Source organism: Rhinoderma darwinii, chromosome 5 (genome assembly GCF_050947455.1).
Source record: "Rhinoderma darwinii isolate aRhiDar2 chromosome 5, aRhiDar2.hap1, whole genome shotgun sequence".
NCBI classification, from domain to species: domain Eukaryota; kingdom Metazoa; phylum Chordata; class Amphibia; order Anura; family Rhinodermatidae; genus Rhinoderma; species Rhinoderma darwinii.
Genome location: NC_134691.1, coordinates 57622257 through 57636926, shown reverse-complemented (window position 1 = coordinate 57636926; position 14670 = coordinate 57622257). Strand labels below are relative to the sequence as shown.

Here is a 14670-nt window from a genome sequence, read left to right as displayed (position 1 = left end):
CAGGCTGTTGTTAGGACATACTTGGGTATGTCCTAACAACATGAAATATGGTAAGACAGCCCTGGGGTCCGTCAATAGACCCTGGGCTGTCTGCCCATATATGGTATGGCCCTCGATCGCGTCACAGGAATTCCCTGTGACGCGATCCAGGGGCATCCCCCCTGCTTATTTTCTCCTGAATGCTGCAGTCCGCTGTGATCGCAGCATTCAGGGGAATAACGGCGGAGATGAGAGGTTTCTCTGATCTCCGCCGTTATAGAGCGGGGCTGCGGCTGTGTAATACAGCCATTGCCCCGCTCCTGACAGGAAGTGCGCGCGCGGTCAGCATGAGGAGATGCGGCCGGCCTTGCACTAATGAGCGGCGGTTCAGGCACTGAGGACAGAACATGGGGGTGTTTTGTAGTGCGCCCGCCATGCTCTGTCTTCAGTGCCGCTGCTCAGTACAGCACCGGCCGCATCGCATCATCCTGACCCCGCGAACTTATCATGACTCCGGAGCGGGGCTGTGGCTGAATTATACAGCCGCAGCCGCGCTCCCATACATTCATGTATTACTATACTGAGCTGTGCGGCTGCGCAGCTCAGTATCGAAATACAGGAAATAGCGGTATCGAACCGTTTAGGGATGCACAGTATCGAAACAGTATCGAAATTTCGATACACCGTGCATCCCTACATATAACTAGACTGTTCTGCCAAGTACAGCAGTTCTTGCTGTACTATTTCCGGCAGTACTTTTTACGGCAAGAGTTTTTGAAACCGTGTTGCCCATCTTGTCAACATTTGCTTGGTTTTGATTCATTCTCTAAGGGTTTGTCCATAATCTGGAAAGAGGGTCTTTTTTTTTTTGTTTCCCATTCCTTCCCTCCTGTAAAACGTGCCATGCTTGCCCATTGGTTGTAGCTGGCATTGCAGCTCAGCCCCATTAATGTGATGCCAGAGTGAGAGCCTCCTTTATGACGTCTGTCTGCCCGAGTAGGTCATACAGGTAGGGGCTATCTTTATAAGACAACTCTGTTAATGTGTTTTGGTGCTGGTGATAAAAACTTTTCTGGTGCATCAATTATTGGCCGATCTGCACAATGGCAGAAATCACTGTACTGCCCGTGTACTGGACCTGTGACCACCAGCACTGGACATATTAGGTGTGATTTATATATTTGTCTTATATATGTGTATATAAATATCGAGTCACGTTATTATGACCACCTCCTACTTTCGACGTCGGCAGCGCATGAGGGAAGTGATGTGTCGTGGCCTGGCTTGGTGGCTATATGAGGTAGGCGATAGGCTGTCTGAACACACATCACTCATTGTTGCCATGGGTAAAAGGGTCGATTTTATCAGAGTTGCAAAAAGGGATGATTATTGGCTTTCGGGCCAAGTATTGCCGTATTTTTCAAACAGCGCAGTTTGTGAACTGTCCATGTTCTGCTGTAGTGAAAGTGTATTGTGAGTGGACAAATGGCACCATTGGGAATAACCGACGTGGAACTGTGGAGCACCACGTGCCATTGATGTGAGGGGTGAATGTCTGCTACGAAGGTGTGCAAGGGACGAGTGACACACTACAGTGGAGCAGCTCCCCGTGAAAATCAACCAGGGGGCTACCAGACGTGTGTCCAAAACAACAGTTCAGTGAACCTACTACGTATGGGGCTCCGAAGCAGACGGATGATCACTGCTTCTATGCTAACAAAGGTGTATCAGAATTGGACCATTGATGTTTGGCAATGGGTTGCCTTCTCAGATGAGTCACGTTTTCTGTTTGATCGAACAGAAAGGCATGGACGTTGGCGTGTCAGACGAGAAACATCAGAACAAACACCCTGCAACGATTACTGGAAGAACACAAGCTGGTGGCGGCAGCATTATGGTCTGGGTAGTTTTTTCATGCCATTCTCTGGGCCCACTCATCCATGTTGGAGGCACTCTGAACCGATTTGGGTATGAATCCATTGTTGCAGATCACGTCCACTCATACATGCTGTTTGTCTTCCCTGGGGCAGATGGAATCTCCCAGCAAGACAATGCGACATGTCACACGACTAGAAATGTCCGACAGTGGTTGTATGAGCAGGACTAAGACTCCAAGTACTTCCCTGGCCCCTTAATTCACCAGACTTAAACCCAATTGAGCATCTGTGGGACCACCTCGATCATCTTGTTTGCTCTATGTATCCTCCCCCACGCACACTCCAGCAAATGTGGCATGCACTGCAGTCAGCGTGGTACCAGATACCTGAAACGACCTACCAGCACCTTATTGAGTCACTCCAAGCTCGTCTAGCTGCTGTATAACACTACTGTGTATTTGTGTGTGCGTGCATGTATATATCTAGATCTACAGAAAACTCCTCTCCACAGTTTAATGTGATCGCGGCATCTAAAGGGAGAGAGTGAGGGGGAACCCCCCCTCTGATGGTGTCACAGGGATTTCCCTTGATGCCATCTTGGCTCATACCTTGTATGAGTAGACCACTCAGGGTCCATTAAAGGGCCCCAGTGTTATCTGACCATATTCCCTGTTAGCGCATACTTGGGTACTGTCATTGCACAGGTTAATGTACAGGGTGGGCCATTTATTTGGATACACCTAAATAAAATGGGAATGGTTGGTGATATTAACTTCCTGTTTGTGGCACATTAGTATATGGGAGGGGGGAAACTTTTCAAGCTGGATGTTGACCATGGCGGCCATTTTGAAGTCGGCCATTTTGTATCCAACTTTAGTTTTTTCAATGGGAAGAGGGTCATGTGACACATCAAACTTATTGAGAATTTCACAAGAAAAACAATAGTGTGCTTGGTTTTAACGTTACTTTATTCTTTCATGAGTTATTTACAAGTTTCTGACTACTTATAAAATGTGTTCAAAGTGCTGCCCGAGCATTCCTAGATGAACAGTTTCCTGGAAAGTGGATTGGTCATCGTGGGCCAGTAGAATGGCCCCCTAGATTTCCCGATCTGACCCCCTTAGACTTTTATCTTTCGGGTCATCTGAAGGCAATTGTCTATGCTGCGAAGATACGAGATGTGCAGCAACTGAAACTACGGATACTGGAAGCCTGTGCTAGCATTTCTTCTGCGATGTTGCTATCAGTGTGTGAAGAGTGGGAGAAGAGGGTTGCATTGACAATCCAACACAATGGGCAGCACTTTGAACACATTTTATAAGTGGTCAGAAACTTGTAAATAACTCATGAAAGAATAAAGTAACGTTAAAACCAAGCGCACCATTGTTTTTCTTGTGAAATTCTCGATAAGTTTGATGTGTCACATGACCCTCTTCCCATTGAAAAAACTAAAGTTGGATACAAAATGTCCGACTTCAAAATGGCCGCCATGGTCAACACCCAGCTTGAAAAGTTTCCCCCCTCCCGTATACTAATGTGCCACAAACAGGAAGTTAATATCACCAACCATTCCCATTTTATTTAGGTGTATCCATATAAATGGCCCACCCTGTACTTGCATATAAATATATGCTACTACATTATAGTTAAAAAATCCATTGTGAGGAGAAGCATTGGATAACGGCGTGATGTAGGAGCGCAGGTTGAGCCCACCCTGCAGTTCTGTACGTGAAGAGCTGCAGGTGCGATCTATGAGGCGAGTAAGATTCCCCCCTGTAAAGGGGGATTCCGATGAGTAGTTGTGCTTTACAGCCATGGCTGGTACATAGCATTAGGAGAACTGCTGGATACATTGCCTGTATTACACAGTCCTCTTCTGAGTCTTTACAGATTTGCCACACTGCAGATATGGGGACCTGTATGTGATGGGTGTGTTGACAGAGGTTTTGGTGAGATCCCTGAATTCATTTTTGGGCAACTTGCTGGTGTGCGAGATATATGGGTGGGAGAGATATACAGGTCCTTCTCAATGAATTAGGATTAGTTAATTTATCTCAGTCATTTAAAAAGGTAAAACTCATATCATATAGATTCATTACACAGAGTGATCTATTTCCAGCATTTTTTTCTTTTAATGTTGATGTTTATGGCTAACCGTTAATGAAGACCCAAAATTTAGTCTCTCAGAAAATTAGAATATTACATAAGCACAATTTAAAAAAATTATTTTTAATACTGAAATGTTGGCCTACTGAAAAGTATGTACAGATGACGCAGGACGTGGCGGATGACGCAGGACGTGGCGGATGACGCAGGACGTGGCGGATGACGCAGGACGTGGCGGATGACGCAGGACGTGGCGGATGACGCAGGACGTGGCGGATGACGCAGGACGTGGCGGATGACGCAGGACGTGGCACAGCACGGGAAACAGGGAACGGGAATAGGAAACGGGAATAGGAAACGGGAATAGGAAACGGGAATAGGAAACAACTGGAACGGGAAACACTAAGGGACCATTTGCAAGACGGACTGGGAAAACTAACAACGCTCAGGCAAGGATCAGAAGGCCTGGGGCCTTCTTATAGACAAGGAAATCGTGGCAGTTGATGATTTTGACAATCTCCTTTGTGCACGTTCTGGCTTTTTAAGGCCGGGCACGAGCGTGTGTGCGCACCCTACTGGACACCACAGACCGGAGCGGAAGTGAGCGCTGGCGTCTCCTAGGAAGGAGATGGGGACCAGCGCTCACGGATCCATGGCTGCAGGCGTCGGGAGGTGAGTAAACCCGACGGCCCGTGGCCATGTACGCTACAGTAGCCTACTGAACCAGACTGTTGGACCATATAAAAGGCTTAGGAAACCTTTGCCTTTGCAGGTGTTTTGTGTTGATTAGCTGATTAGAGTGTGACACCATGAGTCTACAATCTTCAACTTTTACCCAATATGCAAATTTTCTGAGACACTAAATTTTGAGTTTTCATTAAAGAGGCTCGGTCACCACATTATAAGTGCCAATCTCCTACATAATCTGATCGGTGCTGTAATGTAGGTAAGTGTTTTTTTTATTTTGAAAAACGATAATTTTTGTCCAAGTTATGAGCAATTTTAGATTTATGCGAATTAGTTTCTTAATGCCCAACTGGGCGTTTTTGTTAACTTTTGACCAAGTGGGCGTTGTAAAGAGAAGTGTATAACGCTGACCAATCAGTGTCATACCCTTCTCTCCATTCATGTCCATTTGTACTCCGCACAGCGTGATCTTGCTGTGCTGTCACATTCACCCACATTAACTTTACTGAAGTGTCTTGAGAGTTGAATAGACATTGCCTGCAGCCAGGACACGATGTCTATTCACACTCCCGACACTTCGGTAAAGTTTGCAGTCCGCATGCTGCCATTCACAGTGCGATCTCGCGAGATCACGCTGTGCAGCGATTAAGTCCCACACAAACTTTACCGAAGTGTCGGGAGTGTGAATAAACATCACGTCCTGGCTGGAGGCGATGTCTATTCACTCTCAAGACACTTCAGTAAAGTTAATATGGGTGTATGTGACAGCACAGCGAGATCTCGCAAGAGCATGCTGTGCTGAGTACAAATGGACATGAATGGAGAGAAGTGTATGATGCTAATTGGTCAGCGTAATACAATTCTCTTTACAACGCCCACTTGGTCAAAAGTTAAAAAACGCCCAGTTGGGCATTAAGAAAGTAATTCGCATAAATCTAAAATTGCTCATAACTTCCTCAAAATTATCGTTTTTCAAAATAAAAAACACTGTTCTCTACATTACAGCGCCGATCACATTATGTAGGAGATAGGGCACTTATAATCTGGTGACAGTCTCTTTAACTGTTCGCCATAATCTTCAACATTGAAAGAAAACAATGCTTGAAATAGATCCCTCTGTGTGTAATGAATCTATATAATATGAGTTTTACTTTTTGAATTGAATTACTGAAATAAATTAAACCTTTTGATGATATTCTAATTAATTGAAAAGAACCTGTAATCCTTTTTCTATCTACCCGTGCATGGGACTTCTCACTATGGTTGCAGTCATACACGGCGTAATTTTCGCAGCATAAAAAACGGCTGCGGAAATTTTCAACATGTATTCCTATGGGTGGAAGCTAAATCCTCAATTCATACATGGTTTAAATTTCCTTGAAAAAATGTTTTCGCTACGTTAACGGAGTTACAGATTTTGGATGCGGAACCGTAACCGCTGCAGGATTTGATGCAGAATTACTGTTGCTGAACTTGCGGTGTGTATATATATTTTTTCTCTACGTGACTTCACCCTTAAGATGTATGGCTTCTACTTGCGGCATTGCGTAGAGTGGTAACTACAGTGTATTGGAGGAACGAGTCTATAGACCATCTGATGAAACCTGACTGCTGGATTCGATCCTGCTATAAAAGTGACCTGAACCTTTTTGCATGACTACTGCTTATCAAACAATAACCTCATTTTAAGCGGCCCCAAGATCTGCCCTGAGACTTTTGTTTACTTGGCTGCTTGATTGATCGGGTTAGAAAAAAGTAACTGAAACTTTGCCAGACATTAACTCAAACTGAAAGTAACCTTACGGCCCAAGTTTGCCTCGGGACTTTGTTGCCTGGTTTACTTTGCTGCTTGAATGAGTTTTGCTACGAAAGCGAGCTAAAATTTTGCAGGACAATAGCTTTGACTTCGGTCCCAAATTTTTCTCGAAAACTTTAATACTTTGGCTCCTTGATTTGATTCTTGCTACGAAAGGAAGATCGGCCCAGAGACTTGGATACTTGGTTTACTTTAATACAATTGTTCGTCCCCATACATTTGCGTCTTGTTGGCAGCACTTCCCGATAATTGACCCCTGTAAAAGGGCCTTTAGTTAGACGAGATCTCAAATTATTTTAAGCTCAAACGAGTTATGTAAAAGAGGGGAGGGAGGAGGGGATATAAAAAATACTATCAAACCTACAGAAATGGCAACAAAAAGTAAGACATAGAAAACAGACGCTCGGATGGTTTTCCATCTCCTCACCAAGATTCTGCTGGAAGTAAAGTTCAAAAAGACTATAACCATGACCGATATCTAGATAGCTACAGTCACCTAATGTGGCGTCAAACAATGGTCCGCTTAAAATGGGTTCCCAAAGTAGAGGATCAAACCCGCAAAGTGCGGCTCGTTCTTAGGAGTCTGAAAGGATGACTGCTCAGACAGAGGCTCTTCAATATACAGGTACTAATGTGCAGACCTCAAAAGATGAGATCCCAATGTTCACCATGAATTTTGACAGCAGTCATTAAAAGCAATTGTGCTCTGGAATCTGGAACCAATTACATCACAAGTTGGGAGAACTACGCACTAGTATCCAACTATAATCCACGCACGTTCCAGTGCAGAGCCTATGCAAACAAGAGTAGTTTAGGCTCTCCCCTAGTAGGAGCTCTTTTACTAAAGTGTTGGTATAAGTAGTTGGGGGGGGAGAGGGGCTAGTGCAGGGTGTTTTTTTTGTTTTGTTTTTCTTACATTTTGGTTCTGCATTGTGTGAGTATATAGCAGATGCATACGAGGATGGTAGTTTGGAATATAAGGGAATTTATAGGTCAATTTAAGAAATTTGTAGTTTTATTGTGATTAGGAAATACTTGTGATTATTTTAGAGACCCATTTTTAATGGAAAATGCATAGTACAGCAATTTCACTTTATCTACTTAAGCTAAGCCAGAGGACTTAGAATATTTATACACTACAAACTTAAATGTAAAGTTCTATCTACTAAAATTGATAAGGTGGATCAATAACTTGCGGATATAGAGAGCAGTAGGAGTGTTTTGGTGTTCAGCTGTCATTCCCATATTCATCAGAAGTGTTATTGTTTCTTAGAGTATTTGCACTTTAAAAAAAACTTCTGATATGTGATAGAGGCAGATCAGAGGTTTTGATCGGTGGGGGTCTGGGCCGGGTGCTGAGACCCCCAACGTTGCTGAAATGAAGGTGTAGAAGTGCTCAGCAGAGCGCCCTGCACCTTCAGCTGTGATCGTCACTTCTCGTCAGGCTGAAGACTGCTCCTAGACGTTCTGTCTTCAGCCTGACAAGTAGCGCTGATCACAGTGGAAAATATATTTTTTTTAGGCAGTTTCTCTTTTTAATGAATTTATTATTTTTAATGAGTTTGTCAGATAAAAAGGGTGTATTATGATGATGATGATGAAGATGGCAGGGGACTTTAATAATGTTATATATTTGGATGGGTATTACCCCCGTACAATTTATATATAATATATGTCGGAGTAACTCACACTAGGTGTACACCACCGATTGTCAATATATGATTGAAGGAACAGGGGGAGTAGGAAAAGTAGTGTGTTTCATAGATGTAAAAAATAAAAAATACTTTATTATTAAATTGTTATTAAAAACAATGTTGGATGTAATTTACGTTGCGCCAAAGTCCCCTAGATTGGCACAATATGACAAATTATGTCTAAATTAAATTGCTCCAATTCTATAGTAGTATATTGATATAGACGACTGACCTCTCAGTGTTGGTGAGAAAACAGTCAATTGCAAGCAAAAAATTATTATTAACGTTCCTCCAACGGGCTGTAGATAAAGCCCAGCGATGGGGAAACCCCTACATCAATCTTGCTGCAATGGGTTCAATGTACATGCATATAACTGCATAGATTGCATGCACAAATATCCTGTGTGAGCAGACACGACACAGCAGAGTCGAAACCGCAGCGTGCCAGCAACTACACAGGAGTAGGAAAGGAACAAGCCACAACAAGTGACAGCACTGTTGAATTGCCTAGATAGTGACCTGTGAATGATGTATCAGCAAATACTCTGCCCTGTCAGGCAGTCAATGACTTGCGAATCACAGCTTGTGTGTTATCATGTATGTGTATCTCAGCATAGCAGAGTTGAAACTGCTATGCTGTGACAGCTCTGCAAGGGGGAGTAACAGATCGGCCGTGCCTGAACAACGAGCACCAGTGCCTTGCAGGGGTGAGTACTCTGCCTGTCAGGCAGTTAGTATACTGAAGCACAGTTAGTATACTGAAGCACAGTTTCTTTATTATTTATTATGTAAGTTGAGCTGCCAGGTCATTCACACACACGTGGTGAGGGCTGGGGGAAGGAGAGCCGCTATCAGCTGTCTGTGTACGGACTTTACTCACACACAGCTCGGCTCCGTTCCCCTGTGCAGAGCAAACTAAGTCAGCTGCCCAGCGTGCAGCCTCGGCAGGCCATTGTCCCTAACTAAAGCAGATATTCTGCAGGGTAGATGGTGAATAGAACTGCTAGTAGGCAGTACGGAGCAATATTAAGCATCCAACATTGACAGTGGTATTAAAAGAACACCCGACGCGCGTTTCGCCGGTACTTCCGGCTTCTTCCAGGGGACTTTAATAATGTAATGGAGAAGTTGGATATTACAGGTTAGTGACCAGGTTAATATCTCGTGTAGCCCATTGGAAAAAACTTGTGGAAGAATTTAATTAGTGGCATATCAGGATGGTATATAACCCGGACTCAAGATTTAATAAAACCCATCAGGTTTTTTCAAGAATTGACTTGATATTAGGAATACAAACTATAATACGTATTTTTGACAGCATTACTTATGAGGCCAGGAGTGTCTCAAACCACCATGTACCCACGATTACAGAATCCCCATTGACACTTATGAATCCACATTTTTTTGGCCGTTAACTAGCATTCAACATATTTAGACCGGGTACGGGATACGACTAAAGCCTTGAAGGACGCTTTGTAGAAGGAAATATCTAGAATAAAAAAGCGGTTTTGGGCTAGGGAAGAAATGTTAGAACAAAAAGTTATATTGGCTGAGAAGGAATATGTTAAAGGAAAAACAACCAAATTGAGGGGTATTTACCAAATAGCAGTTGAGAACTATAACAATTTATGGGAGAAATCCCAAAATATTGAACACTTTATGATATTGGGAAGGAGGAAAACTGGGTAAATATTTGAATCTCAGGAAGGTTCCTCAAGTGACTTGGCCATTAAGGCTATGTTCACACGGGGTATTTTGCCGAGTTTTTTGACGCGGAAACCGCGTCGCAAAACTCGGCAAAAATGGCCCGAGAACGCCTCCCATTGATTTCAATGGGAGGCGTCGGCGTCTTTTTCCCGCGAGCAGTAAAACTGCCTCGCGGGAAAAAGAAGCGACATGCCCTATCTTCGGGCGCTTCCGCCTCTGACCTCCCTCTGACTTCAATGGGAGGCAGGAGAAAGCGTATTTCTCGCTGTTTTATGCCCGCGGCGCTCAATGGCCGCGGGCGAAAAACGGCGCGATAATTGCCGCGAAAATCGGCGTGCAGGGAGAGGAATATCTGCCTCAAAGTTCCAGACTGAATTTTGAGGCAGATATTCCTCCCCCAAAATACTCCGTGTGAACATAGCCTAAAGGTAATGAGGGCTTGATATACAGCAACCTCTGAGCAATATTCCCCAAGAGTGGTATATGAGGAGGATTAACTACTTATGGAAAATTTCTTGGCCAAAACTGGAAGACCAATGCTAAATGCTTGATTCCCCTATCTCGATGAGAGTTAAAGATGGCGTTGGCTGAGATGCCTAGGGATTAGGCAACTGGACCAGATGGTCTCCCAGTGGAGTTTTATATAAGTATGAAGGGGTGTGGGAGAGGTTACTGGAGGTTTACAAATATGCTCATTGCCATGGAAAGTTACCGCCAACAATGGAGGAGGCAACAATAGTTCTTATCCCAAAGAATGACAAAGAGCGTTACGAGCCGGGTTTGTATAGTCCCATACCTTTTATTAAAGTGTATCTATCACTGCAAATAGAGTACATGTTGTATTTGAAGAAATAAATATTTTTTCAAATACAGGTCATTTTATAAAAAACAAAAAACCTCTGTATAAAGCTTTTTTTTTTTTTTTTACACGACTGGGTGTGAAATTGGCCATGCAAAACGACCATTCTTCACGGCCGATTTGCACCCGTGCGGGACCTATTTTCACAGATCCCTCAAAGACTTGTCTATTGGGGGCTGCGGGAAACCGGGCAAAAGTAGGACTTGAACTATTTTTTCCCGGGTCGTTCACATGGTCCATTAAAAAAACTGCAATGTGAATGGACCCATAGAGATGCATTTATTTTAATTCAGCTATGTGACGGCCGTTAAAAGAAACATCCGCCACCCAGCCGATTATCCCTGTCACGTGCATTCAGTATACAAATGACTATTTTTGAACTTCCTGGTTAGGTGATCCTGCCATCCCCCGCCTGTATAATGGCGCCATTATACCAGGCTACTTGTTGTGGGCATTTTTGACCTCTTTCCATCTTCATGGGTAAGCTTGTATTTTACTTTGAGATCTGCTATTGATAGGCGGATTTCTCTCTACTGAACACCTCAGCACATGTTAGGATACGTCTCCTCTGTGTACTCTCATTCATGGTAAGATTACACTGTGTCTAGATGCTGCTTCCTTCTAGCGTCTTTTCTATTACTTTCTTTGTTGTCACTAGGCTCTTTCTTGTGCCTTATTACAGGCTCTGTATGCACTAATTGTGGCGTTATGACTCCTTGTCCGCTAATTATTTCTTACTCCTCTGTACAACGCCCACTTGGCGAAAAAGTAAAACACGCCCAGTTGTCCATTGAGAAACTCATTAGCATAAAGCTAATATAGGTCATAACTCCGTCAAAAATGTATGTTTTTCTAAATAAAAAAAACACTGCTGTAATCTACATTACAGCGCCGATCACATCATGTACAATATAGGCCACTTATAATGTGGTGACAGAGCCTCTTTAAGTCTACTCTACACTGTCGTTGGATGCCATGAAAGCCTTTCATAGTGTTGGGTGGTTTACCTATGGGGCTATATTGATTTAGAGAAAAATTAGATCAGATCCAATCAGTGGGAAAACTCAATTTATTGAGACTGAAGGAGCCTCCAACGCAGATGTGAACAGGGCCTTACCTTTTTAGCTACAGTCCTTTTGATATACCACAGGAGTAGTTTTGGGTTGTTGAGAGGAGCCTAGAACTATGGTTTGGTCCAGCAGCAACAATGCATTAGAAACTGTATGGACAATTGGGATTTAAGTGTTTTAAGACCTTGGCCCCGACGTCTTCACCTATCCACTCCGCCAGTGTGGCCAAATTTATTTATTTTTACTTTATTCTGCAAGGCAGAACGCATGTCTGTAGAAATATGTAGGAACGTCTATTTAACTGCAGTCACTTATCTGAAAGACTACTGATCCCATCTCCACCCCTGTTTGATTTGGCAGACGCCTTATACTGCTACTGGTTGATACACTGAATCATTGGAGACTTGTTACAACATTGTTTCTTTTGCCCTTAGATTTACTTCATTACTTTTTCAGGTCCTATTAAAAGCTCAGGAAGATACACGAGTGTGTCTGTAGTGTAAAGCTGGCGTTGTTCTTGTAAAAGGCGTGTATGCTCAAGCTATTAATAATTTATTACTTTGCAAAGTCGAGAGTTCAGGGCTATTAACCTAGGATTTTGGTTTGCATATTAAATTGGAATTATCATTGTAGATATGGCCTTTTCATAACTAGTTTGATTGGGTCATCTCTACATCTATAAACCACGTCTCCACTCAAAATAGTTTGAGTAGACCTAAGCTCAATACCCCACCACTCCTAGTAGTAAGGGTCTCGGTGGAAGAGACCTAAGCTGCTGTATTCAGGGTCATTGGACTGATCTAGCTGTCCATGTAGTCTCTACCTGTCTTGTATACCATCTAAAATTTCCAACAGTGTTATTGTCTATTGTATCTTTTGTACACGGATGATATTAGTGCCAACTACATACAGTAGGTCAAAATTCCAGCCGGTGTTGCCTGCATGAACCTATGTATCTCATATGAATGAATGTCCACCTAGCTGCTCCCTGTGCCTTCCAGTTAGGATTATACATTTTAAGATCGATTCTGGAATTTACCGAAGCTGCTGAGATAAAGACCCGCTCATAATTCTACAAAAGTGTAATTTGCTTTCATATCAAATGTCATTGATGGCACCGTCGGCTGTAAACCGGACCAGGTTAGGTCTTTAGTTGAGAGATTCTGATATTGGTCACATAACATTCATCATCTAGTTGTAATGTATAGACTTGTAAACTTTATTTCATAGAAGGATCTTAATATTATAGATTGTAAAATAGAGAATAATATACTTTAGACTACTCTGTTCCATGTATATGTACAAATAGGGGGTCTCCAGTTCACCTCTTGGCTGTGGATTACGGCAGGGGTAGGCAACCTCATAGAGGTGCAGATCTTTTGTTGAAACTTGGGTAGGGCTTGAGATCTATTTGATACAGAGTTGTGACCATGGGGGGAATGATGTGTTAATTATTAGTGGCGTTTCTAGGTTCTTAAAAGATAGTCCCAGGATGGATATATCTTTTCAAATTAAATTGAGAGCTACAGAACATACAGGAAAGCAAAGCACAACATAACCATTACATTCAGTGACTCACAGGTGACTTCTTCTCTAATCTATATGTCCATTTTTTCATCTTCTCCATTTGACCCAAGCGGCCAAGGACATCAGCCACAACTAGTGTCTGCAAATATTGCTCTCATTCAGTAATAGTGCCCTCTAAGTAAGTGTAGTAATCTGAGTGCCCCCACAGTTCTACCTTCAATTGAAAGCAAGGCGAGACCCAGTAATGGGCGCAAGCAATGCACCGCACCAAAGTTTTGTTTTTGTCAATATCTTCTGATCATTTAATGCCTTATCCAAAAATACTAAATCATATGACTACCCTATGTGTAAAGTTTCAATTTGCTTTGGGGTGTAGGTTCACCGTCGGTAAAACTACCAGAATAAATATATTATGATGTTGCTTACTTAACTATTCCTTAACATAGTTCTTTTATCTGAATTACTTCTTTGTCACATTCTTTTATAATAGATGTACAGGGGATTCTGATTTCTTGCCTTTGCACTTATTTTTTGGGCTACCTTCTCATATGTCAAGCTATCCAGTTTTGTTTCCGGCGTGGCGCAGAAACAAACCTTCGGGAAACTGATGCCAGAACTGATCCTCTGTTTTCCTACGGGAGGAGTTCTGAAATCCGTTCTAGATCTCTCCCAGCACGACGGACAGATAAACATTACATAAAGCTATGGACGCTGGACCGGTGCAGGACTTTATCATCGTTGTGTCCAGTTCAGGCACAGAACAAATGTCCGGACACAACAGATATACAGACTTGGGCAACAAAAAAGTTACAACACTCCAAGGGATAGGGCATATGGGGGTTATAAAACTGTGCACCATAATTTAGAAGACAGGATGAATGAATTTGTAAATGACTCTTGCTCTGGTTTTCTTTTTTTGTAGTGTCTTGTGCCAAACTGAAAAAGAAGAAGAATTGGTTTGGAACAGTCTATACAGAACTAGCTGCTGATGGGGAAACCAAGAAGACGGCAAAAGCAAGCAGCTCCAGCAATCCAAGATGGGAGGAACAGTTAACTATGTACGTCCTACCTTTATGGAGTTTTGGGAGACTTCTTTCCTGCCGCCTGTAGTTCTGTCATCTTTGCCCATGTATGAGCATGCGGACACCATAAATTATCTTAGGAATTGCCTCCTGGGATATATAAAGGGGGCAATGGCAGAATGAACTGTATAAATGTATTAAAAAATGCCCTATTCTGAGATATGGTTACATGAAATTGATTAGGGGCTGTGACCAATCATATGGCAGCAGTAAGATATTTAATAAGCTTTCCGATGGACACCAAACGGCCTCTTCTAGTTTTCTTC

At 42.8% G+C, this 14670-nt stretch overlaps 1 protein-coding gene across 4 annotated transcripts in view; it reads left to right on the top strand.

Annotated features, from left to right (window-relative positions):
• Positions 1-14670, top strand: part of WWP1 (WW domain containing E3 ubiquitin protein ligase 1) — a 117251-nt gene that overhangs the window by 64059 nt on the left and 38522 nt on the right. For all 4 annotated transcript variants that reach the window (XM_075826033.1, XM_075826034.1, XM_075826030.1 and 1 more), the window contains exon 3: positions 14245-14380. In XM_075826033.1, coding sequence (XP_075682148.1) covers positions 14245-14380 — 136 coding nt within the window. The remainder of the gene's footprint in view (positions 1-14244; positions 14381-14670) is intronic.